Source organism: Diplodia corticola (genome assembly GCF_001883845.1).
Source record: "Diplodia corticola strain CBS 112549 chromosome Unknown scaffold39, whole genome shotgun sequence".
In the NCBI taxonomy this organism is placed as follows: domain Eukaryota; kingdom Fungi; phylum Ascomycota; class Dothideomycetes; order Botryosphaeriales; family Botryosphaeriaceae; genus Diplodia; species Diplodia corticola.
This window is the reverse complement of record NW_017971518.1, coordinates 175,213-200,432: the sequence shown is the minus strand read 5'-3', so window position 1 is coordinate 200,432 and position 25,220 is coordinate 175,213. Positions and strand designations below refer to the sequence as shown.

The 25,220-nt window shown below is 58.8% G+C and overlaps 8 protein-coding genes across 8 annotated transcripts; 3 read left to right on the top strand and 5 right to left on the bottom strand.

The window, feature by feature from the left end:
* Positions 1–556: 556 nt before the first annotated feature.
* Positions 557–2,243, bottom strand: BKCO1_3900055 (hsp90 co-chaperone cdc37; the record flags this gene model as incomplete). The annotated part of the gene is made up of 3 exons (XM_020275365.1): positions 557–1,070; positions 1,124–2,088; positions 2,220–2,243. 3 exons carry the CDS (start codon positions 2,241–2,243, stop codon positions 557–559), a joined length of 1,503 nt encoding a protein of 500 aa, XP_020128567.1.
* A 500-nt stretch (positions 2,244–2,743) lies between these two features.
* Positions 2,744–5,183, top strand: BKCO1_3900054 (atp-dependent permease mdl1; the record flags this gene model as incomplete). The annotated part of the gene is made up of 2 exons (XM_020275364.1): positions 2,744–4,591; positions 4,644–5,183. 2 exons carry the CDS (start codon positions 2,744–2,746, stop codon positions 5,181–5,183), a joined length of 2,388 nt encoding a protein of 795 aa, XP_020128566.1.
* Positions 5,184–5,940: 757 nt separating this feature from the next.
* BKCO1_3900053 (uncharacterized protein) lies at positions 5,941–6,850 on the top strand (the record flags this gene model as incomplete). Its single annotated transcript, XM_020275363.1, has 2 exons — positions 5,941–6,410; positions 6,553–6,850. The coding sequence occupies 2 exons, from the start codon at positions 5,941–5,943 to the stop codon at positions 6,848–6,850; spliced, it is 768 nt and encodes a 255-aa protein (XP_020128565.1).
* Positions 6,851–8,073: 1,223 nt separating this feature from the next.
* On the bottom strand, positions 8,074–9,854 carry BKCO1_3900052 (d-arabinitol dehydrogenase; the record flags this gene model as incomplete). Its single annotated transcript, XM_020275362.1, has 5 exons — positions 8,074–8,254; positions 8,311–8,660; positions 9,021–9,096; positions 9,314–9,383; positions 9,440–9,854. The coding sequence occupies 5 exons, from the start codon at positions 9,852–9,854 to the stop codon at positions 8,074–8,076; spliced, it is 1,092 nt and encodes a 363-aa protein (XP_020128564.1).
* Positions 9,855–10,305: 451 nt separating this feature from the next.
* On the top strand, positions 10,306–11,691 carry BKCO1_3900051 (inositol 5-phosphatase; the record flags this gene model as incomplete). The annotated part of the gene is made up of 1 exon (XM_020275361.1): positions 10,306–11,691. One exon carries the CDS (start codon positions 10,306–10,308, stop codon positions 11,689–11,691), a length of 1,386 nt encoding a protein of 461 aa, XP_020128563.1.
* Positions 11,692–12,792: 1,101 nt separating this feature from the next.
* BKCO1_3900050 (monosaccharide transporter) lies at positions 12,793–14,573 on the bottom strand (the record flags this gene model as incomplete). Its single annotated transcript, XM_020275360.1, has 4 exons — positions 12,793–13,108; positions 13,183–14,316; positions 14,367–14,421; positions 14,483–14,573. The coding sequence occupies 4 exons, from the start codon at positions 14,571–14,573 to the stop codon at positions 12,793–12,795; spliced, it is 1,596 nt and encodes a 531-aa protein (XP_020128562.1).
* Positions 14,574–18,878: 4,305 nt separating this feature from the next.
* BKCO1_3900049 (ribosomal protein s35 mitochondrial protein) lies at positions 18,879–20,262 on the bottom strand (the record flags this gene model as incomplete). The annotated part of the gene is made up of 2 exons (XM_020275358.1): positions 18,879–19,424; positions 19,660–20,262. The coding sequence occupies 2 exons, from the start codon at positions 20,260–20,262 to the stop codon at positions 18,879–18,881; spliced, it is 1,149 nt and encodes a 382-aa protein (XP_020128531.1).
* A 1,261-nt stretch (positions 20,263–21,523) lies between these two features.
* Positions 21,524–23,290, bottom strand: BKCO1_3900048 (rna binding protein; the record flags this gene model as incomplete). The annotated part of the gene is made up of 1 exon (XM_020275357.1): positions 21,524–23,290. One exon carries the CDS (start codon positions 23,288–23,290, stop codon positions 21,524–21,526), a length of 1,767 nt encoding a protein of 588 aa, XP_020128532.1.
* Positions 23,291–25,220: the final 1,930 nt, after the last annotated feature.

Below are 25,220 nucleotides of genomic sequence, written 5' to 3'. Positions count from 1 at the left end.
CGGCTGTGACACCGAGAAGGTCGCCGTGGACCTTGCGGAGCATTCCCGTGCTGCGATCGGCGAAACCGCGGAGGTCAGCACGAAGGATGACTTCACCCCCAATACGAGTGAGTGCGCCTGCGTCATCTCGCCCCTGCCAAAACCGCGTCGAAGGAAACCATCTGCCTCGCCGAGACGGGCACCAGCGCTGTATGCGCAGCTGGCTCCAACACCCGGACCAAATTTGGAATCGCGAACGCCGACAAACCGCGCTCAACCCCCCAGGAAGGGTGTGTAGCGTACTTTACTTTGGTGGGGCTCATATGTATCTTCTGTGACCTGTTGAGCCGGCCCTTGTCGTGGCCACGCTGCTGTACCTACCTAGCCCTCTCCCCACGACCCCTGTCACGAGACGTGCATCCGCCGCAATGAGGGAACACAGCCATGATACCGCATGAATTTTATCATCCTGCCTGCTGTTGTTGTTGATACAGTAGCCAATGCCCGTCCTATCCCATGCAGGAAACCCACTCTGACACCGCACACCACCAACGCCCTTTGCATGCCAATGTGCCGTCTACTCCGGGTCTGCCGCCAGCTGCGATTCGTCCACCTCCTCGCCAGGCATACGCCCCGTCTTCTCGATCTCCTTGACCTTGGCCTGGCCCTCCTCCGTCGTTGCATCAATCACACCCTCTTCCAAGCTGAGCATGCCGCCGTTGCCCAGCTGCTCCACCACCTGCTCTGCCTCGTCCACGCTCATCTTGGCCAACACCTTGTTCACCTCATCAAGCTTGCCGCTCTCCAAAGCCCTCTGCAGACCCGGCGGGAAGCTCTCGAAAATCGTTCGCGCTATCTTGTTGTCATCGCTCATCGACTCCGGATTCGACTCATCCAGGGGCAAAGGCGTGCGGATGTTGATCGTCGTGTTGGGATCAACCGCGTGCAACTGGATCTGCTCGACCCCTTCGGCCTCGGGGTTGTTCTTGCGCTCCTCGACAATCTCCGCCGCGCGCGTGTTGATGCGCCTGTAGGTGTTATCGACGTCATCCCGGAAGAGCTTCCGCGCTTGGTGGTCTTTGGTGGTGATGCTGCATTCCTGTCAGAACATGTTTGCATCCTCTAAGCCGTCTGCGATACTTACCGTTTGAAGAAAAGCTGCACGCCGTCCTTTCCGAGCTGGCGGCAGTACTGGATGAGCAGCGCTGCATGTACGCACTGGTGCGCATACGCATGCTTGCCCGCCATCTCCGCGTCGAAGGCCTCGACCAGCAAGCCATCCGTGTCCCTTTCCTTGAGGATGTTGGGGTGTGCCGAAATGAATTGCAGGCTGGCCCGGTAATCGTCCATCTTGATCCTAGCGAATTCCTTCGCATCAGGGCTGGCCTGGACATTATCGGGGTCATCATCCTCCACATCCGCATCAGCACCAGAAGATTGGCCAGTGTCGGCGCGGGTCACGTCTGGCCGGCCAGGGTTGAGGAGCTCGACCGATTCACCCTGTTGCGCAGGCTTGGACGCGGACGAGGCATCCTCACCCTTCTTTACGTTCGAGTAGTCGAAGCCCGTGTGCATGTCATCACTGGTAATGTGCCTCTTGTCCTCCTTCTCCAGCTCGGCAAGCTTGGCCAGGAGCTGCTTCTGCAGGTCAGCCACCCGATCCCGGTGCGCTTGCGTCTGAGTGATGAAGCCCTCGAAGCGGCTCTCGGGCTTCTTCTCGTCTACCTCCTTCTTGACCTCGTCAATCAGGGCGGCCAACATTTGTGACCACGTCGGCTTGTGCTGGATCTGTGTGTGCACACCCTCGGGAGGCGGCGGGGGCTGGTCTTGCGACGGCTCGACGGCAGACTCCATCATGGACTGGAAGACAAGCTGGTCGGCGTTCTCGGGAGAGGCCGTGTCTCTGTGAGACTTCAGGGCAGTGAGGAGGGTGTCGATACGCTCCATGAGTCCATCGTTGATGATACGCTCGTACTTCAAGGTGGTGATCTGGTGGCGGCGCTGGGCGCGCTCCATGTGGATCTGCTCCTGCTTCGCGCGGATGAAGGAGCGTTTATCGACATTGGGGTGCACTTCGACGTCCGAGTCGTCGCTGAGTTCCAGCGCGTCCTAGAGCTTCTTGTCAGACATGGTCGTACTTTTGAGACAGCCTTCACATGCAGAGCAAAAGCATGAGCTTTAGGCTCGGAATGCGATCGCATGCAGCAAAACTGCAGCTTCCCAAGCGATGCTGCACTTACCCATTTGCTGTAGTCAATAGGCATGCTGAGCCGTGGTAGAGAAGTGCTGGTGGCGGGGTGCTTCGCTATGACGAAATGCCGTCACAGAACTCCCGGGCGGTGCTGGGGGGAGCTGGCGCTGGATCAAGGCGTGTGTGGGTAGATGTGCACTGGGAGAAAGCGGCCGGAGTGCAACAGGTAAGTTGTTGTGCAGCAGGCGCGGGGCGGCTCTGAGCTTCTGCGCGATTCTGTAGACCCCACGGCGCTTCCTGCCTGCGCGTCGGCAAGCAGGGGCCCTGTCGCGGACCCGCCGCCGGCCAGACATCTTCGCGCGGCTGGTGCTGTCATCACTTCGCACCCCATCCACTATTGCGGCTGCCGCAATTCTCGAGCCCGCAACGTGCTCTCCCCCGTCATTTGTACGCGTACCATCATGTTCACGCGCGTCGCTACCTCTGGCTCTGTTTCCGACTTCCACACCATCCGTCCTTGCCGCTGGTAAGGTGTCTTCGCCCTCCCACCTCAGCCGCGAAATGCGCCGAACAATGCGCGCGTCGCGCTTCGCCTTGTCTGGGGCCTTCAGCGCCCCAGTAGCCCCCGCGAGGTCCCTCAGGCCTTTCGCTGACCTGCCAATTGCACAATGGACCGTCCCGCCGGTTGCCGCCCGCCGGCATTTCTCGTCCACGCCTTCTCCCTTCTTCCGCCACGCATCCCTCGTCCCGACAACGTCACCGGCCTGCCAACGAGCTGCTGCCTTGGTGAAACCGATTTATAGACCAGCAAATGGCTTCTCAACGCCTGTTCGAGTTTTCGCTACCTCTAGGGTCCTCGCCGAGGCTCGACAGTCGTACCAGGAAGAGATGAAGAATAAGGGCGTTGTGGACAAGGAAGACGTGGACGAGGAAGATCGAGACTTTACAAAGTCCGAAAAGGCTTCGCAAGCGGCTCAGGTCAATCTCAGCGCCAAGCTGAGTAGAGAAGGTTCCGGCAAAGGCAGGACTGGTGGCATGAAAGAAGTCGTCAGGCTTGTCAAAATCGCCAGGCCCGAATCAAAGTCACTGGGCCTTGCCTTCTTGTTCCTCCTGGTCTCGTCCACCGTTTCCATGTCCATTCCGTTCTCCATTGGAAAGATCATCGACATCGCTACCAACGAAAAGAGCAAAGCTCTGCCCTTCGACCTCGACATCACGACCTTCTACACGGCTCTTGCCGGTGTCCTCGTGCTCGGAGCCGGCGCCAACTACGGACGGATCATAATCCTCCGTATTGTCGGTGAGAGAATTGTCGCGCGGTTAAGGTCTCAGCTCTATCGCAAGATCTTCATCCAAAATGCCGAATTCTTCGACGCGAACCGTGTGGGAGATCTCATCTCTCGCTTGGGCTCTGACAGCATCATCGTCGGCAAGAGCATCACTCAGAACCTCTCGGATGGACTCCGGTCTCTTGTGAGCGGGGCTGCTGGTCTTGGCATGATGGGATGGGTTTCGTTGAAGCTTACTGCTGTGCTCGGTGTCATGTTCCCTCCTGTCGCTGTCGCTGCGTTCCTCTTCGGCAGGTACATGCGCAACATCAGCAGGAAGATCCAAAGGAATCTCGGTACCCTCACCAAGATCGCTGAGGAAAGACTTGGCAACGTCCGTACCTCGCAAGCTTTTGCTGGTGAGATCCAGGAAGTGGGACGCTACAATCGCCAGGTCAAGAGGATATTCGAGCTCGGCAAGAGAGAAGCGTTGGTGGCAGCCACGTTCTTCGGAAGCACCGGATTGATGGGCAACATCACGATTCTGGCAGTGCTTTACGTCGGTGGTGGTATGGTCAAGTCAGGCGGCATCAGCATCGGAGAGCTTTCTTCTTTCCTCATGTATACGGCGTATGCTGGATCCAGCATGTTTGGTCTGTCTGGCTTCTATTCTGAACTAATGAAGGGCGTTGGTGCTGCCAGTCGACTTTTCGAACTGCAAGACCGCGACCCTACCATCCCCCCAACTGTTGGCCAGCCGGTCAAGTCGGCACGTGGGCCGATCAGGTTTGAGAATGTATCTTTCAGTTACCCTACGCGGCCTGCTGTCACCATTTTCCAGGATCTGAACTTCGAAATCCCAGAGGGTACCAATGTCGCCATCGTCGCCCCAAGCGGTGCTGGCAAGTCGACTGTTGCCAGTCTTCTGCTTCGATTCTACACGCCCAACACGGGCAGGATCACAATCCACGGCAAGGATATCAAGGGCATGAATGCCAAGCAGCTTCGCCGCAAGATTGGCTACGTTGGGCAAGAACCGGTCCTCTTCTCTGGAACGATTGCGGAGAACATTTCCTACGGCCAGCCTCATGCAACACGCTCGGAGATCGTTGCGGCTGCAAGAAAGGCCAACTGCCAGTTCATCAGCGATTTCGTAAGTGAAGAGCATTTCCCGGGTTTGGCTCGGATGACTGACATTTTGACAGCCCGACGGCCTTGAGACGCATGTTGGCGCACGGGGCACGCAGCTCTCCGGGGGTCAGAAGCAACGCATTGCCATCGCACGAGCCCTTCTCAAGCAGCCTGACATTCTGATATTGGATGAAGCCACCAGCGCACTAGACGCCGAGTCCGAAACTCTGGTCAACCAAGCTCTTGGGGCGTTGCTTAGGGGTAACAACACCACCATCAGCATTGCGCATCGCCTGTCTACGATCAAGCGATCCGACCGCATCATCTGCCTCAGCTCGGATGGCCATGTCGCGGAAGAAGGCACTTATTCTCAGCTCTCATCGCGCCCCGACGGAGCTTTCGCCAAGCTCATGGAGTGGCAAATGAGTGGCGGTGAATCAATGTCGGCACAAAGGCGCGACAACCACGTCACGGAGAGCGAGGAAATCGAGGCAGACCTTGAGGCGGACAGTGAGGGCGAAGAGATGATGGATGACGATGTTGCCAAGACCAGAAAGGGAAATGTCACGTCAGGCGAGGTGGTGCTGGAGCGGACCAAGACGCACGATCGGTGAAAGGGAAGTTGCCTAATCGGGCAGGACTGAAACTGCCTGCGTACGGGCCGAGCCGGGACAGCGATAGCCGCAAAACCAGTCCGGCGCCAGCAAATTTTCATCGCGCGCCGATGATCGTGGAATGGTTATCCGCGCGCAGCCTGCGAGGAGTTTGCTTTAGAGGCATGTGTTTGGGTGCATTGGGCGAGGTTTGCTTTTGGTTTTGTGGGTAACTACGGACAAACGGGTGGGAAAACGCTCCCCTCTCTGCATCAGGAGAGCACAAGCTGTGCATGAGGTGATGTCTGCACCCCGGCTGCCGCCTGGACTGCGGCTGATGACGCCGACCGGAAACAACGCTCTTGGCTGCGCATCACCACGCCCTCCTCTTACCTTGTACCTTGACCTTTAGCGCTTGGCCGTGCGAAGAAGTGCCGGAATGTTGGCCGAGACGTTGAAGAGACTAGATGTATATTACCCTGCGCCTGTCCACTCTCCAAATTGCTGTACCTCGCCCCGTGCCTCTGTCGACATCCAGCTTTGCCTACGTCCCCCAACCATCTTGCATACCCAAACAGACCCACCACCCCCGCACCCCTGCTGGATCTCGTCCGAATTTCCAGAATCTTTCTTCCTACCCCACACACTAGCGACCTTTCCACCCAGGTGGCGCACCCTGCCTGCTGTTGACGTCAGACATCTCGACAGCACCGAGAGTTGAACACCAATCCACCGCGACCAGCTCCGTCCAGAACCGGATACTAGTCACCAACCAGACATGTCATCACACGTCGAGCCCGCCGCGCCCGCACAGCAGCACTTCCAACCGCCCCTCGGCGCATCGCCGCGCATAAACATCCACGACGGCGACAACAATAACAACGACAGCAGCAACAAATACGTCACCGGCAACCCGCACATGCTCAAAATCGCCTCGCACACGGCCTACCGCTCCGCCGCGCGCTCGCCCGCGTCCATCCTGTCCAAGAAGGCGTCGTGGGTCGACACCAGCCGCAACGTCTCGCTGTCGCCCAAGAACCTGTCCCGCCCCGCGTCGGCGGCGGCGAGTCCGGTGGGCACGCCCATCGGCACGCCGAGGAACAGGTCGCCGGTTGGCTCGCCGACGAGGGAGCGGTCGCCGGTGAGGCGGGGGGAGGATGGGGTGAGGGTGTTTGCGGGGATGTTGGGGGGGGGGGGGGGGGGTGGGGAGGGAAGCGCGAGGAAGGTGGTGTATGAGGGGGTGTACAGGTAAGGTTCTTTTTTTTTTTTTGGAAATTTACATCTACCTTCATACATCTTCTTCGATTGTCCCACAAAATGGAAGGAAGAGAGCCGCAGTCTTTCCCCTCTTACCAGACCAACCAACCACTGACCACCTCCCCCAACACAGCGCCCTCACCACCACCTCCGTCCCCCCCACCGGCTCCCTCAGCACCCCCGCCCACCCCACCGCCGACCAAACCCTCTTCATCACCTCCGGCCACGGCCTCTTGAGCGAGGCACGCCCCATCAAAACCGGCGACGTCGTCGTCGTGCCGGCAGGGACGCGGCACGAGTTTCTAAACACGGGCGACGCGCCGCTCGAGTTCATCGCCGTGTGCAGCGGCCCCAAGACGTCGAAGGAAGGCCGGGGCGATGCTGACGGCGACGACGATGAAGACGATGAAGAAGAAGGGGTTTTGGTTTGAAGGCTGGGAAATATAGAGTGGGGGTTATGACGATAGAGAGGAGAGAAGAACACTTGTTGCATTTGAGGCGCATATGGGAGGGGGAGGGGGGTCTGGGGCTTGCATACCATGGGGGTTTGGCACTGTATTTATATATATCGGGCAAATAGTGGCTGCGCCATGCTCATCATCAATTGATCTCCAATCATCCAAGAAACGACGGAAAGAAGAAGGAGGGCGGGAACGAAAGGGTCATGAAATATATGCCCCGGAGATGCTGGCCAAAGGGAGGGAAAAAAGGGAAAAGAAAAGAAAAGAACCTTTCCACCATTCATGTCAACGCACTACCATTCTTTCTTTTCCCAAACATCTGCCCACAACAAAAGCAAACCCAGTGCCCATTAACCACCAAACTCAACCAGACAAAGTCAACAACGACAGCAGCCCCAAGCCGCATTGTAGATGCCGGAAGCATCAAAGGAAATAAACCCGTGGTGTGGGGGCGGCGGCTTATGACCTCACAGCACGATGGTCGGCGAGAATCAAGAGGCACGTACCGATCGGATGACTTCATCCCAATCTCAAAAAAAAAAAAAAAGAACCGGATCCCTGCAGAGAAATCCGACGCTAGGTAGAAATCTTTGCGGCTGGCACGCCGTTCGGCTAAACCCTTTTTTGATCTGAATTTTTGAGAGCCGGACGAGGCGTGCGGCAGTGCCTTTTCAACGCGAAGCATTGAGATTTCGCGACATGACGCCGCTAGGTAAAGAATACCCCCGTTGCGATGGCTATCCTCTGAGTTCGACGGCCGGGCGTGCATTACGGCTGAAGCTGCGGCGATGCTGGCGAAAGCTTACACCCTCGTTACGAGGGTGCCAATGGCGGATCACTACTGTGCGCACGATCATCCGTACATGCAATTGCACTTGTACATGCCTCAGATCAGGAAAGCCATAATTGTCCAGAACCAGCAACTCCTAGTTCTTGTTGAATAAGGAAATTCCTACTCATAATCATACCCGAAATTTTGAGTACCCATCGTATCTCCGTAAAAGTACCCGCTACTGCCAGTCTAGCACGTACTCGTGGTGGCATTATAGTTACAAGTGTAGGGGGCCCGACGCAACGAGTGGTTCCAGTGCTTTCCACCAGAACTTGATCTAAGCCTGCATGCTCAGCAAAAATATAATCCTCGTGTCCATCGATACCTCTATTATAGGTTCATCCGTTCGCGAACCGATAACTTAGGTCACGGTGTAACCGCCGTCGACGCGGAGCTCAGCACCAGTGACGTAGTTGGACGCATCCGACGACAGGAACGTGACAGCGCCCATGAGATCTTCGGGCTGGCCCATCTTGCCCTGCGGGATGAGCGACGTCCACTTGTTCTTCAGATCGGGGTTCTCATCGAGAATCTTCTTCGTGCTTGGGTCTCTGTTAGAAATCATCGATGTCCCGACAATGGGCTACGGGACACTTACAGAGCGGTCAGCATGTAGCCGGGGCTGATGGAGTTCACGCGAATGTTCGCGCTGGCCCACTCGACGGCCAAACTGGCAGCCAAGTGACGGACAGCAGCCTTGGCAGCGTTGTACGGAGCCTGAGGCTGGGGAACGTTGACGATGGCGCCAGACATGGAGCCGATCATGACAATGCTGCCAGGAGCCTTCCTCTCCATCAGATGCTTCGCAACGCCGACTGCGAAGAGGTATGTTCCATCAACATTCACACCCCAAAGCTTCTGCATGCGGTCGTGCGGGTAGTGGATCGCATCGAAGTTCTCCGTAAAGCCGGCGCTGGTGACCAGGTTGTCGATCTTTCCGTGTTGAGCCTATACCACAAGTCATTATTATTGTACGAGAAGGAAGGTGGGATTGGATGAAAGGTTGTAGCAGCTTTCTGTGATCATCCGACGTCTTGCCACTGACATGGAGCTCTGGAAACAAGGCGCTGTTTTGCAAACTGTTTCCAGAGCTCAATGCCAATCTCGCATAGACGATCGGATGCTCGGCCAAAATGTAGTGTTACGTCATGGACAGAGTGCAAAGCAATGATTTGCGTGGGATGAGATCTGGCCACACTCCGCATGCAAACCATTGTCGGCACTCTGCATGCGACACGCAAATTCTGGGGAAGCTGCAAACAAAGGATTGTGGGACGAGGGTGACGGTGCGTCGGGAGAGATGCGTACCAGGACTTCGGCGATCGACTCGTTGACAGACGTGGGGTTGGAAACATCGGCATAGTGTGCCGTGACTGTGGGAACACTGCATGACAGGGGTTCGTCAGCAATCGGGTGGTGCTCATGTAATGTCAAACGCCAAACACGAGACGTGGGAAAGGTTCGAACTCGGAGGTGACACGGGCAAGGAGCTAAGGCGATTCAGAGCCGCCCCAGGGGCCCAGAGCCAAAAAGTGCTCCACGACAGCCACGCAATAGACGTGGCATCACAGCATTGCAAAGAATTGGTGCAAAAGACTTACACGTCGGTCTGGTGGTTTTCCTTGCGGAAGGTATCCATGAGGCTCTTGGCGGACTTCTCGGCCTCCTCCTCTGCGCCGGTGTTAGCATCGCCAGAAGGTGCATTGGGGGCCATTGGCACGACTTACTGTGCATGTCGACAATTGCGACGTTGGCACCGCTGTTGACGAGCGCCTGTGCCATGACGAGACCCAGGCCGCGAGCGCCGCCGGTGACAATGGCGGTGCGGCCCTCCATGGAGAAGCTGGCGAGAGTGCGCTTGAAGTGCCAGCCAGCGCGGCCCTGGGCGGGACGCGACGAAGGCAGGTTCTCCTCGCCAGGGTATTTCCACTGCACGCTCTCGTCGGTACGAGCGAACTGGCCCTCGTGCTCACCGGACTCGCCGGGAGCACCGGCTGTTGTCGCAGCCTTGACGTCGTCGTTCTTCTTGTCGAAGCGCTGCGCTGTCAGCGACAGCGGGCGAGCGGACTGACGAGCTGCATGCTGGGCAGACAGGGGGGAAGCCCGGCGGGCAGCGCGGGACAGGAGCTGAGGTCGGAACATGGTGAAGGGAGAGCTTGAGTAGCTGGTGTGGAGTGGCTACGCAGAGCTGGGGAGAAGGAAGCAGGTGCAAATAGGGGGCAAGGAGAGCGGCTCGCGCAGAACACGAGGTTTTGTAAGGTAGCAGCGGTGAAGAGTGCGGGTGTGTCACCGAGACCGGCGGGAGGTCGAGACGAAGGAGGTTTTTGAGCTGGCACATGTGCAGAGCACGGTGACGTTAAGCTGGGGTACGCGGGAGCTTGGGCCCCAGAGGGATCCAGAAACTCGCGCCCCGCCCAGCCCCAGCATTCCCGCCGCGACGGGGCCACGTCTTTCCACCAACGCAGCCTAGCGCGCCCCTTCAGCAGATCCTGACTTCGAGCTCCACCGAAGCCCTGGGCCTGCCCTGTTATCCTACGCTCCACCCTGACGCCGTCACCCGCCGCGACCCTGGTGGCGGAAAGGCGCAGAAAAAATGCTGCTCTACCTCGTCACCTTCAACCTCGCGCGGGCCCTCGTTGATCCACAGCTGCTGGGCCAGACGCTGCTGGACGGCCTGCCGAACCGCGCGCCGTTGCCCGACGTCATCGTCTGCAGCTTGCAGGAGGTGTCGCCCGTCGCCTACGCATTCCTGGGCGGCTCGTATCTGACGCCCTACTTTGATCGCATCGCGAAGAGCGTCAGCATCGCCGCCAAGAAGCATGCCGGCGACGAGCACGCCTACCGCAGCGTCGTCCTGCACCATGTGGGCATGACGGCCATTGCGGTCTTTGCCAAGCCTGACGTCGCCGACCGCATCAGATGGATGCAGACCGCAGCCGTCGGTGTCGGCTTCATGGAGACGGGCCACAAAGGCGCCGTTGGCGTGCGCCTGGCGCTTGCAACGCATGCCGACAGCGACGACGAGGTGGAAATGACCTTCGTTGCCGCCCACCTGGCCCCGATGGAGGACAGCGTGCCGCGCCGCCTGGAAGACTGGGAACACATTGTCCGCAACCTCGTCTTCGAGCCCGCCGCAGATCACGCCGCCTCCAAGACCGCGGGAGCAAGGGCAATAGAGTCTGCAACATCAGAAGCCGTTGCGCAGCAGGGCGAGCAGGAGCCGCTGATATCCCCTTCGTACGCCTCCGGACCCGCCTCCGCCCTACGCGGGCTGTACACCGCGACGTCGCACATCTTCTTCGCCGGCGACCTCAACTTCCGCACCCACGATACAGGCCCAGCCCCGGACGACCACTGCACCCGCTTCCCGCAGCCGCATCACCCGGAAGACTCGCCGCAGCACTACTTGCGCCTGCTGGCCACCGACCAGCTCAACCGCGAGCGCCGCGCCGGCCGCATCCTCCAAGGCTTCTCCGAACTCGACATCGCCTTCCCACCCACCTACAAGTACTCGACGCACCTCCGCCCGGATCCGACCACCAACCCAACGCCATCTCCCGACCAGGCCTGGGCCTGGGCCAAGCACCGCTGGCCCAGCTGGTGCGACCGCATCCTCTTCCTGCCGCCGCCTCCCCAACCCTCTTCATCTCCTTCATCCCCCTCCTTCTCCCCGCTCAAGTACACCTCTCTCCCCCTCCTCCCATCGTCCGACCACCAACCCGTCGCGCTCGCCCTCGAGGTCTCCACCGACGTGCCCCTCGCCCCTCCCGCAAAAGACGCCAGTGACGACGACGTGCGGACGCACCCGCCGTTCCCGCTCAATCCTGACTGGAGGGCGCGTCGGGACGCGGCGCGCAGACGCGAGATCGCGTTCGGCGTGCTGGCGTATCTGACGTGGACGTACGAGGGGAACGCGGTGCTGCTGGCGCTGGTGGTGGGTGCGTTGAGCGTGAGCGCCATCGCGAAGAGCTTCAGTTGAATCAAGGACGAACATCTCGTCGTGGTGGTGGTGGAGGAGGAGGAAGAGGCTTTTGCTGGTGCTTTTGTGGGCGACGCTTGAGCGGTGATGGGGTGAATTCTTGAACGAACATGCTTAACGACCTAACGTGTGTAGTATCTAAGAGGCCTTTTTTCTTACGATGGCACAGCAGCGATTGCAGCAGCGAGACTAGAATTGCGAATAGATATCAGTCGTAGTAATGATCACTCACGCATTCATCACAGAGTCGCTAAGACGTGTTTACAAAAGCCCAGTCTCAGTCCAACCAAAACCTCCACAAATCCTCCCGCTTAGCGTGCATGCAAGGCCGTCGGCGCCCTGCATCCAACCAGGAATCGACCTGCCGCAGCACATGCCCTGTTCATGACCGGCCGGGCCACTGTGACCCGCGGGACCCCCTTGTTGCTATGAATTATAAAGAGGGCTGCTCGTGGCGCTAGTATTAATGAGAGAGCAGCAAGGTCGGGACGGATACGCTTGAGAGACGCGTCGATCTCCAGGGGCCATGGCGTAGCAGAGAGCATCATGGCCCACGTGGCCTATGGGAGCATAGATCAACTTCGACTCTTAACGCTCTGGCAAAAAAAAAAGACTTTCGTCGCTAGCCGCGAAAGCCCGTTGAGGTGCCGCGACACAGTCAGATGGCTCAAGAGCCGGCCCCTCTAGGCGGTCGGTCCCGAAACAATCCGATGATGATGTTCTTGTCGTGGTAGTCGTTGTCCTTCGAGGCCATGCGTTCGGCCAGGCCGCAAAAGCGAATGTTGATCTGAAAAGATAGCCGAATAGTACAGCGGCACAGACGAAGCACCGTAGCATGAGTTGTTTTTAAATCATTATCATTTACCGCTACCGATCTGTCTATGTCTGTAGACGCAACCTTCCGCGGGAAAGCTAAGGCTAAGAAAAACATATCTCATCATCTACCATTAATCGGACATGACCTTTGTACACCACTCGACCCTCTTACGTATTTTCCATATTATAGCGCGCACGACTTTGGTATCATTCGGACCCCCCCCCCAAAAACAAAACAAACCCCACATTGGACCATTCGACAAAGACGGCAAGACGGCACTGCACTTAAGCAGACTTGGGCTCGACCTCGTAGGTAGCGACGTGGGCGGCGCCGGTAGCCTTTGCAATCTCCTTGCGGGCGGCGTCGTCGGCGAAGGTGTCGTGGGGGACCCACTTGGCCGAGTTGTGCGGGGTCGTCTCCTCGAGCATGCGGTCGACCTGCTCGAGCGACAGGCCCTTGGTCTCGGGGATCATGAAGTAGGCGAAGATGCCGCACAGCGTGCAGGTGCTGCCCCAGACGAAGAAGACCTTGACGCCGAGGTTGCCCTCGTTCTCGTCGACCATGTAGGGGGTGACGTAGCCGAGGACGAAGTTCCAGAGCCTGTGGTGGGGAGGGATTGAGGTTAGTGTCTGGTCGTCGTGGAGGGTGATGATGGGTGGGTGTTTGTGACTTACCAGTTGGAGGCGGTGGCGAGGGCGACGCCCTTGGCACGGATGGGCAGGGGGTAGACTTCGCCGATGACGACCCAGGCGGCGGGGCCCCAGGTGGTGGCGAAGAAGAAGATGTAGATGCAGACGAAGACGATGAGGCAGATGCCCTGGGCGTCGCTGCCGGGGGCGGCGACACCGACGATGGCAACGATGAACTGGCAAACAAGCATTCCAAGGGCACCACCGAGGAGGAGAGGACGACGGCCGAGGCGCTCGATGGCCCAGAAGGAGATGGGAGTGGAGCAGACGTTGACGACGTTGGTGATGACGGAGATGAGGAACGAGTTCTTGAGGCCGACCTGCTGGAAGAAGGTAGTGCCGTAGTAGAAGATGAAGTTGACACCAGTGAGTTGCTGGAACATTTGCAAGAAGATGCCCAGAATGACACGGCGGAGGTTGCCAGAAGGAGACCAGCCGCCCCTGAAGCAGTCGATCCAACCGGATTGCATGTGCTCACGCTCGTGACGGAAGTTGGCAACGAGCTCAGCAAGCTCAGACTGGATGTACTCAGAGTCGACGGGCTGGCCACGAATCCTGGCAAGAGCCTTGGCAGCCTCCTCGAGCTTGTCGTCCTTGACGAAGTAGCGGGGAGACTCGGGAAGCATCAGGAGACCTCCACCAAGGATGAGGGCCCAAGCGAACTGGATGGAGATGGGGATGCGGTAGGAGCCGGAATCCATGCGGTTCTTGGTAGCCTGGTCGACGCACGAGGCGAGCAAAAGACCGATGGTGATGGCGAACTGGTAGCCGGAGACGATGGCACCGCGGACCGACTTGGGCGCGATCTCGGACATGTAGAGAATGATGACGGCGGAGACGAAACCGACACCGATGCCAGCAATCAGGCGACCACCGACAAGGAGACCGATAGTAGTCGAGGCGACCTGAAGAATGACACCGAGCATGAAGACACCGCAACCAGAGACGACAGTGTTACGGCGACCAATCCAGTCGGCAAGAGAACCAGCGAAGAGAGCACCAAAGAAGGTACCGCAGGACAGGATAGAGGTGATCAGAGACTTTTGCCATGTGTCGTACATGTAGCCGTCAAAGGCGGCTTCATCGGTGGAGCCGGAGTGGCCGAACTCTTTCTTGAAGCTGCAGTCGAGTTAGGACCATGAAGCTCTCAGTATGTAGTAAGTACGTACTAGTTCATGCCCAAGACACCACTGATGTATCCGGAGTCATATCCGAAGAGGATGCCTATGGTCGATGGTCAGTGATGATTATCCCGACAGGTGGATGCTCCTCTCCGACGACTCACCTCCAAAGGCAGCAAAGGCGCAGAGCAGGTAGGCCTTGACGGTGACGGGAGCCTCGACACGGGCGGAGATTTCTCCTTGACCGCGACTCATGGTGGGCGGTTGTGAAGCTGAGCGAGCTTGAGGCTTCTTGTGAGCGAAGATGATGGTTGTGCGAGCTGATGCAGAAGAAAGGACAGGAGAGGCGGCGTCAGCAGTTCATATACGCGGCAGGCGCACAATGCAGACATGGTCGATGCGCGGCAGTGGTGCTTCTTTCACCAGTTTTGCGGTGCTTCCCCAGCTGAGGGCGTGGAGAAGCTGGGGCTTCGGGGGGCGTTTTTCCCACGGCGTCCAGAAGGCGGAGACAGCCAATGAAGGCGGCGAACAGCGCCGCAACGGGCCGGCAGAGGAGCTGTTTCGGGAAAGCTGCGGTGGTGACTTCCCCTTTGACTCGGCGCCGCTCGCCGCCACAGTTCCAGCCCCAGGGCCGGACAAGCCGAGCTCTGCAGGCCGGGCTGGCAGGAGCCGTACGACCTTCCGCGTCAGGCCATGCGCATCTGATGGAGAGCACGCCGGCTGTGCGGCGCTGGTGAATCCCTCGAGCCGGGTCTGCCCAATGGACGAGCCCCTGCGCCGATCGCCAGAGCACGCGGGAAGCCGACGCTGTGCTTACTGGCAGACACACGCGTCGAGCAGCGCAACGGTGCCATCGGCCGACGTCTTCAGCCCAGCAGCCCGGCAGGCGCGCGGCTTCTTCCTTCCCCCCCGTCAAGGTGCGGCGTGCGTTCGGCAGTCGCGGCCCTCTCCACGGGGAAGGACCACGGGAATTTCTCTCCCCACAGTGCAGCCGAGACGCAAGCGAGCTCGGGGCCCCGGCCACGGCTGCGCTCAGCGAGATGCATCTGGCCACCAGCGAGATCCCATCGCCTGACAGCGGGGTCGACCGCGCGCAGCCCCAACGTTCGAAAGCAGCGTCGTCGAGCATTCGACCATTGCAACGCCACACTAGCGCCGCAACTGCGCCAAGCCGCTCAAGCTCTCTGCCGCCGCAACACCTGGCGCCATCCGGGGTCATACCGCCATTCCGGCCATTCACCGCGCGCCACAGCCTGGTCACGATCCCCATTCTTGGTGTTTGAGAGCGCCACACGGAGCGGCACTCGTGTCACCTCTTGGCGTCCCGACCGCCCAACGAGCTGCTGCCACTGATGCGCGCCGGGATGCCTGCGAACCTGTCACCCTTTCCGACCCTCCATTCGCCTGAAGCCCGCTCCTTCGGACCTCGCTGCTCGGGCCCTGCCGAGTTGCGGATTTATCGAGTCCTCTTCTCGGGCTTACGGTCGTATGAGACCTTCTTTGTGCCGTCCAGCTCGTGGCGAAAAGTAAGCCAAAGGAAACAGAAATGGCACACGCCCATGTGACCGGCTCTGCAAATAGACAGCATACTCGTGGGATACCTACGGACACGTTACAGCGATGTGACAGTCAAGCCGACCAGCCCACGTTTTTCTGCATACCCGGGACAGTGTTTCGAATCTGCTCCCATGTCTCCCCAGTTCCCCCAAGATCTCTCCCCATCTCCGGCCCCCAACTTTCGCACTAGCCGCCGTTCGTTCCCCGGTTCTCGGACCCCAAGCCAGATTGCAAGTGCCGAGTCCCCAGGCCGATCCAGCTCTCCACCTCCCGCCGTCTCTCCCCATTTTCTCCAGTCCCCACCCTAGAGAGTCTAGAATGCCCAATGCGTCTCCCCAGTCTCCACTCCTCCAGCATCTTCCCTTACCAACATCGGCAAATATGCGGTTCAGACGGCACTCTCCATCGCGCGAGCTCGAACTACTGCCGGCAAGTGCTTCGTCGGCACTAGATTTAGGGGCGCGGCGAGCTATGCCAGAGCCGCAAATCACCGCTTACCACCGCAGATACCACACCGCATTCGTTCCATTTCCCGCGTGCTCTCTCTCTCCTCGGATTTCAAATAGTAACAGCAAAAACTTCACTTGTAGCATCGAGCGTCGACCAAATTAGCATTCCTGCTAACGAAAAGAGACGTGCGTAGTTGTTCGTGCCCAGCCCAGCCTCGGCCGCTTGTGTCTAGACCTTCGTGTTGAATCCCTGATCACCCAACCATCACTAAGCAAGAATGCCGCTCCTGAAGAATTTTTCTGTTTCTTTTCCGCTCACAAGGCGCCAAGAGACAGCCAGTACGAGCCAAGTGCAGCCGCAAAAGCAGCAGAGCCGCATCCGAAGCCACGTTACCCAGTTGCTGGACCAGAAACTAAAGAGCCGCATGACATGCAGGGACTTCTTGTCCCGTTCCCAGAGTCGAAGCATTCTCTCTACACCGGTCGTTCCTCCGTTCGGGACTTACCTTCGGATCACCGTGCTTGAGCGCGTGGTCAAACAGACCACCCTTTTTTTTTTCTCACCCACAGCTCCACTTCCTCGTCGGTGTTCTCCGCCTTCCACACACACTAATTCGTCTCCGCCTCCGCCTCCGCCTCCGGACCTGCCAAGCCTCCTTAGTGGCATCACTCAGGTCCGCTGGCGCCATTAATGGTCAATTGCGGGACCGATTCTTTATCTTCTGTCATCGTCTCACTCTCACCAGTGGAGTGTGTGACCTGTCTCTTGGCTATGACTGGTTGGCTGGTTGGCTGGCTGAGTGATCACGCGGTGTGTTTTTTGCCTCCTTCCACCCTCCTCTCTACATGTGGTGAGTTACGTAGGCGTCGGCCACCCCTACTCACTGTTTCATTGTCTCTTTCATCAGTGCGTGGCGACGGGCAACTCCCTTCGACCTTTGCCGTTGTCTCTCTTTGATTGCTCTCAGCAGCGTCATCGCCATCCTTCCGCTTCTGGGATGTTGCTTATTTGTCTACCGCGGTAATTCATCTCGCCCCTCGTTTTGACGTTGACGTGTTCTCTACATTGTCTTGATGTACAGCGCAACTCCAAGCTTGGAGTGATAACATACATTCATAGAATGAAGTAGCTACTCGCTTTTCGAACTGCTGGAGGGTGACACAGGAGGGCACGGCGTAAAAAAAAAATTGTTGCTCATTTGCCTACATAACGAACCGTCTCAACCCACACCTGGCACGACTTTTGCCATAGCGCATCTCCACCCGTCGGTCCCCTTCAACAGTGTCACAAGTACCTATCTTGCCTTTACCGATTTTCATCCTTACGATCGCGCCTCGTTAGCGTCGTCACAACACCGAATACTGAAAGGGAGCATCCCTCCATTCCGTCTGGACTTCCCACAGAAAGCAATCCACCCGTAGAAACCCCCCTATACTCCCCGAGGCTTGGAATAGATTTACCCACAGGAGGGGAGGGCGCGGTGGGCGGTGCGGCTCATAAGCGAGTAGAAAGGCCCATTGGCACCTAATCTTCCGGCAGAATGTCTCTGAGGGGGTGAGGCTTATATGGCAGTTTCTACGGTATGTATGTACATACACACTACACTCACTCTTCCCCGCTGCAACCAAATTCCAACAATCGGCTCGGCTTTTCTATGAGAAATGCGTACCCCGATACGTAGTAGCAATCCGCTCCTCCTCCTCCTCTCCCCCCACCATCCCGATTATTTTCTTTCCTCCAACATCTCCAATATCTCCAGTATCTCCAATATTTCTTATTTCTTCTTTCTATCTATCAGAGATAGACAAAAAGAAAAAGGCGGGACGTAAAAAAATAAAATCCTTGTGGAAAGCATCGCCCCTTGGCGCTAGCAACACACCCACTCACTCTCTTTTCGTCATCTACAACGTTGGAGACTGAGGTAGGTGCTGCGCTTTTTTTTTTTTCGGGCGCGAAGGGGGATCATTGCGCATTGAGCACATCAACCTGAAAGCCAGGGAGGAGGGGGGGAAAGGTGTAAGTCACTCAGTTCCGTAGAAAGTACGAACCAAAAAGGTTGGGGAAAAAAAAGATAAAAACAATTACGAGATCTGCATGGTAGGCAAGTGAATGACGTGGTGGTTGTTCTTTTCTCCAGGCTACGAAGCTACACGCAAGCAAGCAAGCCGCTTCACAGGCCACCGTGGTTTGGATGGGATATGGCCACGGGAGTCATTTGAGAAGAAAAGAAGAAGAAGGGCTTAAAGGACCGTTGAGAATCTGATCTGTCTGTTTGTCATGATGGGAGAGGCAGCTATGAATATAAACCTCGTCGAAGACATCAAGCAAGAGACGAGAGGAGACAGACAAAAGAGCACATCACGTCCGTCCACCCATCTACTACTCTCCTAAGATCGTACAGGATGATGATAATGTTGTTGGTGATGATATTGATGTTGATGTTACAGCGCTAGCCCCACACATGTCATAAAACTCCCATTTCCCTCCCCAAGGACCCTCAATCCTCAGGTGGTGAAAACCAAAAAGACGCAAAGCAGCAGCAGCAGCAGCAGCTCACGTATCCACCCTCGTGGGTATCTTAACCTGGCCCCTCTTCCGATCCTCATGCGGCATGCCATACCTCCAGCCGACGCCGGCGCCGCCCCTGCCATCCCTGCCGACCTGCTCGACGCTGAAGTCCTGGAACTTGAAGTCCCACCTCCTGCCGAGCACGCGCTGCGTCCGCGCCTCCTTGGCCGCCTGCTTGGCCTTGCGCCGCAGCTGCTCCTCGGCGTTGCGCGCGTTGCGCTCCTTCTGGCGCTCGACGCGCTCGTCGAAGCTGAGGCCCACCAGCTGGTCGCGCTCGACCTCGACGAGGCCGGGCTGGGGGATGCGCTGGTCGGCGGGGAGCAGGTCGGGCGCGAAGGCTTTGGCGGCGTCGGCGCGGGTGAAGTGGCGGGACTCGGAGGTGGGGTAGAAGAGCTGCTGGCGCGTGGCCGAGTGGACGGGGATGTCGGCGATGGGCTCGTGCGGGGGTTGGAAGTTGGGGTTGGAGAAGAGGGGGGTTTGGGGCAGCATTTGGAGGACGGCTTTGGAGTAGGGTTTCGCCATTGATTTGCCCTGGTGGTGCGCGCGGGTGGAGGAGATGCTGGTTAGCGGTTTTTGCTTGGTGTGTGTGTGAAGCAGGGAGACGGGGAGAAGTGTGTGTTTTTTGTGCGTATATCAGAGATTGAAAAAAGTTGTAACCATGTAGGTGTCTTCAAGACTAATCGAATTTTTTTTGTGCTCATCCTTCGAAACAAACGAGGGGAGGTCGTTGACGTAACCGGAAATTGGAAAAAAGCTCGTTGCTTACCTGTGCTTCCCACTGCTTCTCCATCGTCTTTAACCGCACGACGGCCGCCGCCCTCTCCATCGTGATCTTGTAGCTCGTGCTGATCACCGCCAACGGCTTCTTGTCGACCACCGAGTCCTCGTAGACCTTCTCGCGCAGCTCCTCGCTCAGCACCGGCTGGCTGTGGAAATGCTTGTTCAGCGGGAACGGACTCAGATCCTGCTTGCTCTCTGGTGGCAGTTTGCCGTCATCCTGCTCCGCCTCGGCCTCCTCGGCCTTGGGAGCCTCGATGTGAGCCTCGAGCCCTCCATCTCCCAACTCCTCCTCGTCATCCCGCTCCCTCTTCTTCGGTGGCGCCTTTGGCACCTCCCGCAGCAGGTTGCCCTGTTTGTCGTACGCGCCGAGGTAGTTGGTCGATCCCGGAAGCGGGTATCTGAGCTTCGCGCCCGGTCCGTTCAGCCAGTCGTACATCTGCCGCCGCAGCGCCGTCTGTTCATTGCGACATGACCGGGAGAAGCTGCGGGCGTGCCATTGGTGTGATGCCTGCGGTGTGCACTGTGACCGCGCCGCCGGAACGCAGTGGGAGAGCGAAGACGCGACGCCCGAGGGAAGCCGCGAGGGCATTATGCGAGAGAGGTCAGAGCTTGGCTCAGCGAAGGAAAGAAAAGGCAATGTTGAAGCACAGCGGAAGTGAATTGGGCAACGAAAGTGGGCGTCACAGCATGGACAGGTTGATGGAAGATGCGGTGGTTTGGCGGGCGGCGAAGTTTTCTTGGGCGCAAGCTGCCGACAAGCGAGGGCGAGGGGAGCAGCCATCACGTGATAGTCATCACCAATCTTGCTTGCAGTGCTCCACCCGGACGGCGCCTCAGGCCGGGGCTGACGATCACCGTGCCGAGTGCCAGGAAGCACGCGGATCGTCAGGGCCATATTACCAATGGCACCTGGACTTCCGGCACTATGCAGGTCAGCCTGGCGATCCTGCACGATACTCCATTCAGCATGCGGGGGTAAGGACAGATTTTAATTCAAATGAAACAAGCCTTTCTGATGGAATCTAGCTAGAGTGATAACTGGGATGAAAAAGCGAGCGAAAGACCATGATGCAATGACTACGGAGGGAAACCGTCCTGCCAGCCGTGAACAAACACCAACCAAGCATGCACCCCGCGCAAGCGCCCTACTAATGTGTGATCCAGCGCCGGAAACAATTCCACCTGAACATCACCCAATCCGCACAGAGGCGATATGCATGAGAACCCAGCAGAATCGAGTCCGCATCCAAGAGAATCGAACCGTGATGATGAAGCCCAATAACACCCTCCCGTATATGCCCCTACTCCAGCGACCGTGCTTTTCCTGCCCAGCAGACCAGGCCGATGAAGAGCGTCCTGCTCAATCTGTCGAGATCTAAGCACGCGAACAAAGAGAAGAAAGAAAGGCAAAGGGGAGTCCGAAGGAACAGAACACCCGTGATAATGCAACAACGCTACCGACAGCAGGCCAGGACAAAAATGCAGAAAAACGCATGAGGGGGAATCATTGCTGTATGCTGTAAATGAAACCACCTCCAAAGTGACCTGCAGGCCTAGGCGGCCTTTGTGGAGTACGTCGCGCCATGACCGTGAAACCCATTTCCCACACGGGAACAGAACCAGAAATGAATACACTTGTAAAACATCATGCAAATGTCTCGGGAATGACAGAAGACTTTGGGATCTCGGGACAAGAAAAAGAAAAAGGGGGGTAAAAGAAACTGAAAAGGGAAAAACAGCGCGCCTATACTCCGGTCCACCCGTTCGCTATAACTCCTCCGGTTTCATGCATGGCAGCATGAAGGAAAAAGGAAAAAAAGAAGAAAACAGAAACCGATCCGTCTATGCAATTAACGGCCCATCATGTAATCAGAATAGCCTCCGGACATGCTGCTGAACCCGCTGTTAGCGGCCGCGGAAGCCATGCCGCCGGTGAGAGGTTGACTTCTCATGGCGTTGGGCGGCACCCCAAAGGTTCCATTGGAGAAGACTCCAAAGCTGGAAGGTGCACTCATGCCCACTGGCGAGCTCATGCCAGGTGGGGTCAGGCCAGGCGGGGGGCCGGTTGCCGTGGTAAAAGACTGGTTCATAGCAAATCCACTGCCCATACCCGGCATGGCGCTGTGAGGCGTCATCGGGGTCGCAGGAACATTGTTGGTGTTGGTCTGTCCGTTCCGCACGCCCAGAGGATTCTTGGAGAAACTCAACCTAATTCCGCCCTTGACGCTGTTGTGCAGAGGATGTCCGTAAAGTTCGTTCAAAGCCTTTGTGGCGAACGAAACGTCTTCGAATTCAACAAAACACATCGGGCCGTTCGCTTTGGTCCGAAAGCACAGTCTCTTGTAGCCGCGTTGCTTGGAAAACATGGCCTTCAACTCATCTTCCGAGGTATCGATTGGGAGATTGCCAACGTAGAGAGTGTTGCAGGGCGGGTTCTGATCTGCCGGATTGACCGGGGGATAGTTATGCCTCTGATAATGGTGCGAGGTCAGCTGATAGTTGGAGTTTGGTCCCATGGGGCCCATGGTTGATGACATGTTCTGTGGAGACATGGTCGTGATTGGCGGTCCAGGAGACTGCACGGGCCCGACAGAGCGCGGTGAGGCGAAAGTCGACAAAGGAGGGGAAGTGAGCCCGGTGGTTCCGCTTGTGGTGTTCAACGAAAGACTGGCAAAGCGAGATACGGGTAGCGACGGCTGAGTAGTGCGCCGGGCCATGTTTGGTCCATTCTGTCCGCTTCTTGCGTATGCCACAGGGTCCTTGATCAGTTCGCTGGTCTCGTCGTCACCTGCATCATCATTGATCAACTGCTTGCTGAGGTTCTGCGTGGCTTCTCCGAACGTCTTGGTTCCGGTGGGAGACTTGGGTCCAAAAAGGCCTCCCTCGGGGATCGAGAATTCGGCTCCTCCCAGGCTCGAGGAGCCGTTTGGCGGGGACATTTTCTCCATGGACTGGAAGGTGCCGTTGAAGCGGGACGACTGGCGTCCGAGCGACGAGCCTGCCGAAGAAGTCGAGCCCGAGGTCTGGCGGCTTGCGGTGCCGTCGACAGTGTTGCGCCTGGCTCCGATGGCACCGGGAACGGTGTTGCTGGGAAGAAGCTCGACGACCATCTTGGCGTCGTTAGCGGCATTGGCCTTTCCGTTGAGCCTGTCCCTGGCCTCTTGAGCGCCTGCCAGGGTCCTAAATCGCGCAACTGCAGAGACGAATCCTTTGTCTTCGGCAAAATCGGCCTTGATGATCTCGGTGTTGATCAGGTCCTTTGCGAACAAGAGCATGCTGCGGACGGCTTCGTCGCTGGTGTTCCGCGGCAGCTTGCGCACCAGGACGGTGGTGGCATACTTCATGTCCGAGGCGCTGAGGGTGGGCTCCAGCTCGCTCAGCGAGAGCAAGGAGGACGGGCCGCTCTCCAGCGTCTTCCTCTCACCGATGGGCGACAGGGTGTAGCTGTGGGACAAGGGGGCGGCGGTGGTGGAAAAGACGTCTGCCGTCATTGCTCCGGCGGAGAAGGGCAGTTTCGGCGGGGACGACGAGGTTGAGCTGAAGGAGCCGTGCAGGAACGGGCTGTTGGACGAGAGATTGGACGGACTCGTGCTGCTTGAACTTGGCCCCGCGGCCATGTCGTTCTTTGTGCGGCGTTAGTAGCGGGCGGGCGCGGGACAAAGACTAGGACCGCGCGGAATTGAGGCTGTGGGACAAAGAAGGGAGCGAGCGATCGCTGAGTCGATTCCGGCGAGGCGAGGCTGTCTGGCGATCTGACCGAGGGAGAATGCAACGGCTGATGGCGATCGGCGGGCTTGGGGCTCAGGGTGCGGGCGCGCTGGGGGGGGCGTGGGCGGTGCAGCGGTGCAGCGGTGCAGCGGCGGGCTCTGAGGCGGTTGCGGCGAGGGCGAGGGCGTGGTCTTGAGAGGTGAGGTTCGCGATGCGATGCGACCCGACCGAGACACGGACAGTTCGCAGACCCCGGCAAGGCGTGTGGGCCGGGTAATCGGTCAGCTTGGGGAGTCGGGCGCTAGCAGGAGCCCGGCGTCGTCAGGGAGATGCGCATGCAGCAGGTGAGTGGTCGGAGCGACGGGCGTGGTGGACAGAGAGGTGTGGAGAGCGATGATGGGCGTGGTCGAGCGAGGGTCGAGCGCAGCTTGGACGTTGGGGCGGTTTTGGGGGGGGCCCAGCCAAAGCTTCAGCGATAGCGGGACGCGTGCGAGCGGGCCAATGGGAGCGGGCGCGCGCGCAGCGTTGGATCCGGAAGGACGAAGGGCGGGAGCGTGTGGGGGGAGCGAAGGGGCAGCGGGCAGCGAAAGGCAGCAGCACGCGGGCGAGTGCAGAGGGGCGGGTTAGCAGCAGCGCCAGGCCAGCGCCAGGCAGGCCCGCGCCAGGCAGGCCAGCGCCAGCGCCAGGCCGTGACCGCGCGGAGGCTGAGAGCTGCCGCTGCTTGATGAGATAGCTGACACAAGAGGCGTGACTCGGCGGGCGCCGGGGTGGGCAGCAAAGCCACAGCGGGCTGGATTGGGCAGCGCGGCGGCGATCGATTGGCCTGATAGCAGCACGCAGACTCGACGTCGCGGCCGCGGATCCACGGGCGCGGCGGGGCGCGCTGTGCTCCGTCCACCGAGCCCTCAGAAGTCGCACTGCTGGGCATCTCGCATCCTTGCAGCCCGGCGGCATCTTCCAAGCAGCCAGCATCCCAGCATCCCAGGAACTGCGCGCTGCAAGGTTGCCGTCCCTCACGCCGGTCCCCGCCATGTCGCCCACGCCAATCACGGCCGCGGGCCCGTCGGCAGACAAGCCGCCGCGGCTTGACTCATCTCGCGATAAACTCTGGCGACTCGCTCCACGCTCCCGAGCGCTGATCGCGGCGCGAAGCAGCTAGCTGCCCGCGTGGAGCGCGCCCCAGCCCAGCCCAGCCCAGCGCTCCGTGGCTCCGCCGCCTCCGCTGAGACACGACGACACGCACGTTTTAAGCATCCCAAACGGTTGCGTGCGCGGACGGCCAGCAAGAGCCGCATCCCCAGCACGTGAAAGCGCGGCACCGCCCCAGCGCCGCCAGCAGCCCGCCGCCAGCCCGCGAGCAGCCCGCCGACGCCTCGCTGACCAGCCGTCTCTCTGCCATCGATGCTCTGCCTCGCTGCCTGCGTCCCGCCCGCCCGCCAGCCCGCCAGCTGACGTCTCGCCAATGGCACTGCCCGCCGGCCCGCGTCGCGCACATACTCGCGCACACACTCGCGCACGCTCGCGCCTCAGGCTCCGGCAGGAGGCACAGTCCGCACAGTCCGCCCGCCGCCGCCTGCTCCCGGTCGCCGCCCTGTCTGAACTGTCTGAACTGCCGTCACCACTTTGCTTTTGATCGGAGATCACAGGAAGACGGCGACGAACTGCTCGGTATCGCCCTGCAACGTGGAGCCACCCAGGGCGAGGGCGCCGGTGCGACCACACCCACCGCCGACCCGCCGTCCGCTCCCGCAGCGAGTCGAGCCGACGCAGGCCGCGCATCCATGCCATCGACGCCGGCAGTCTCGCAGTCTCGCAGTCTCGAAGCCATCGCCCTGTGCC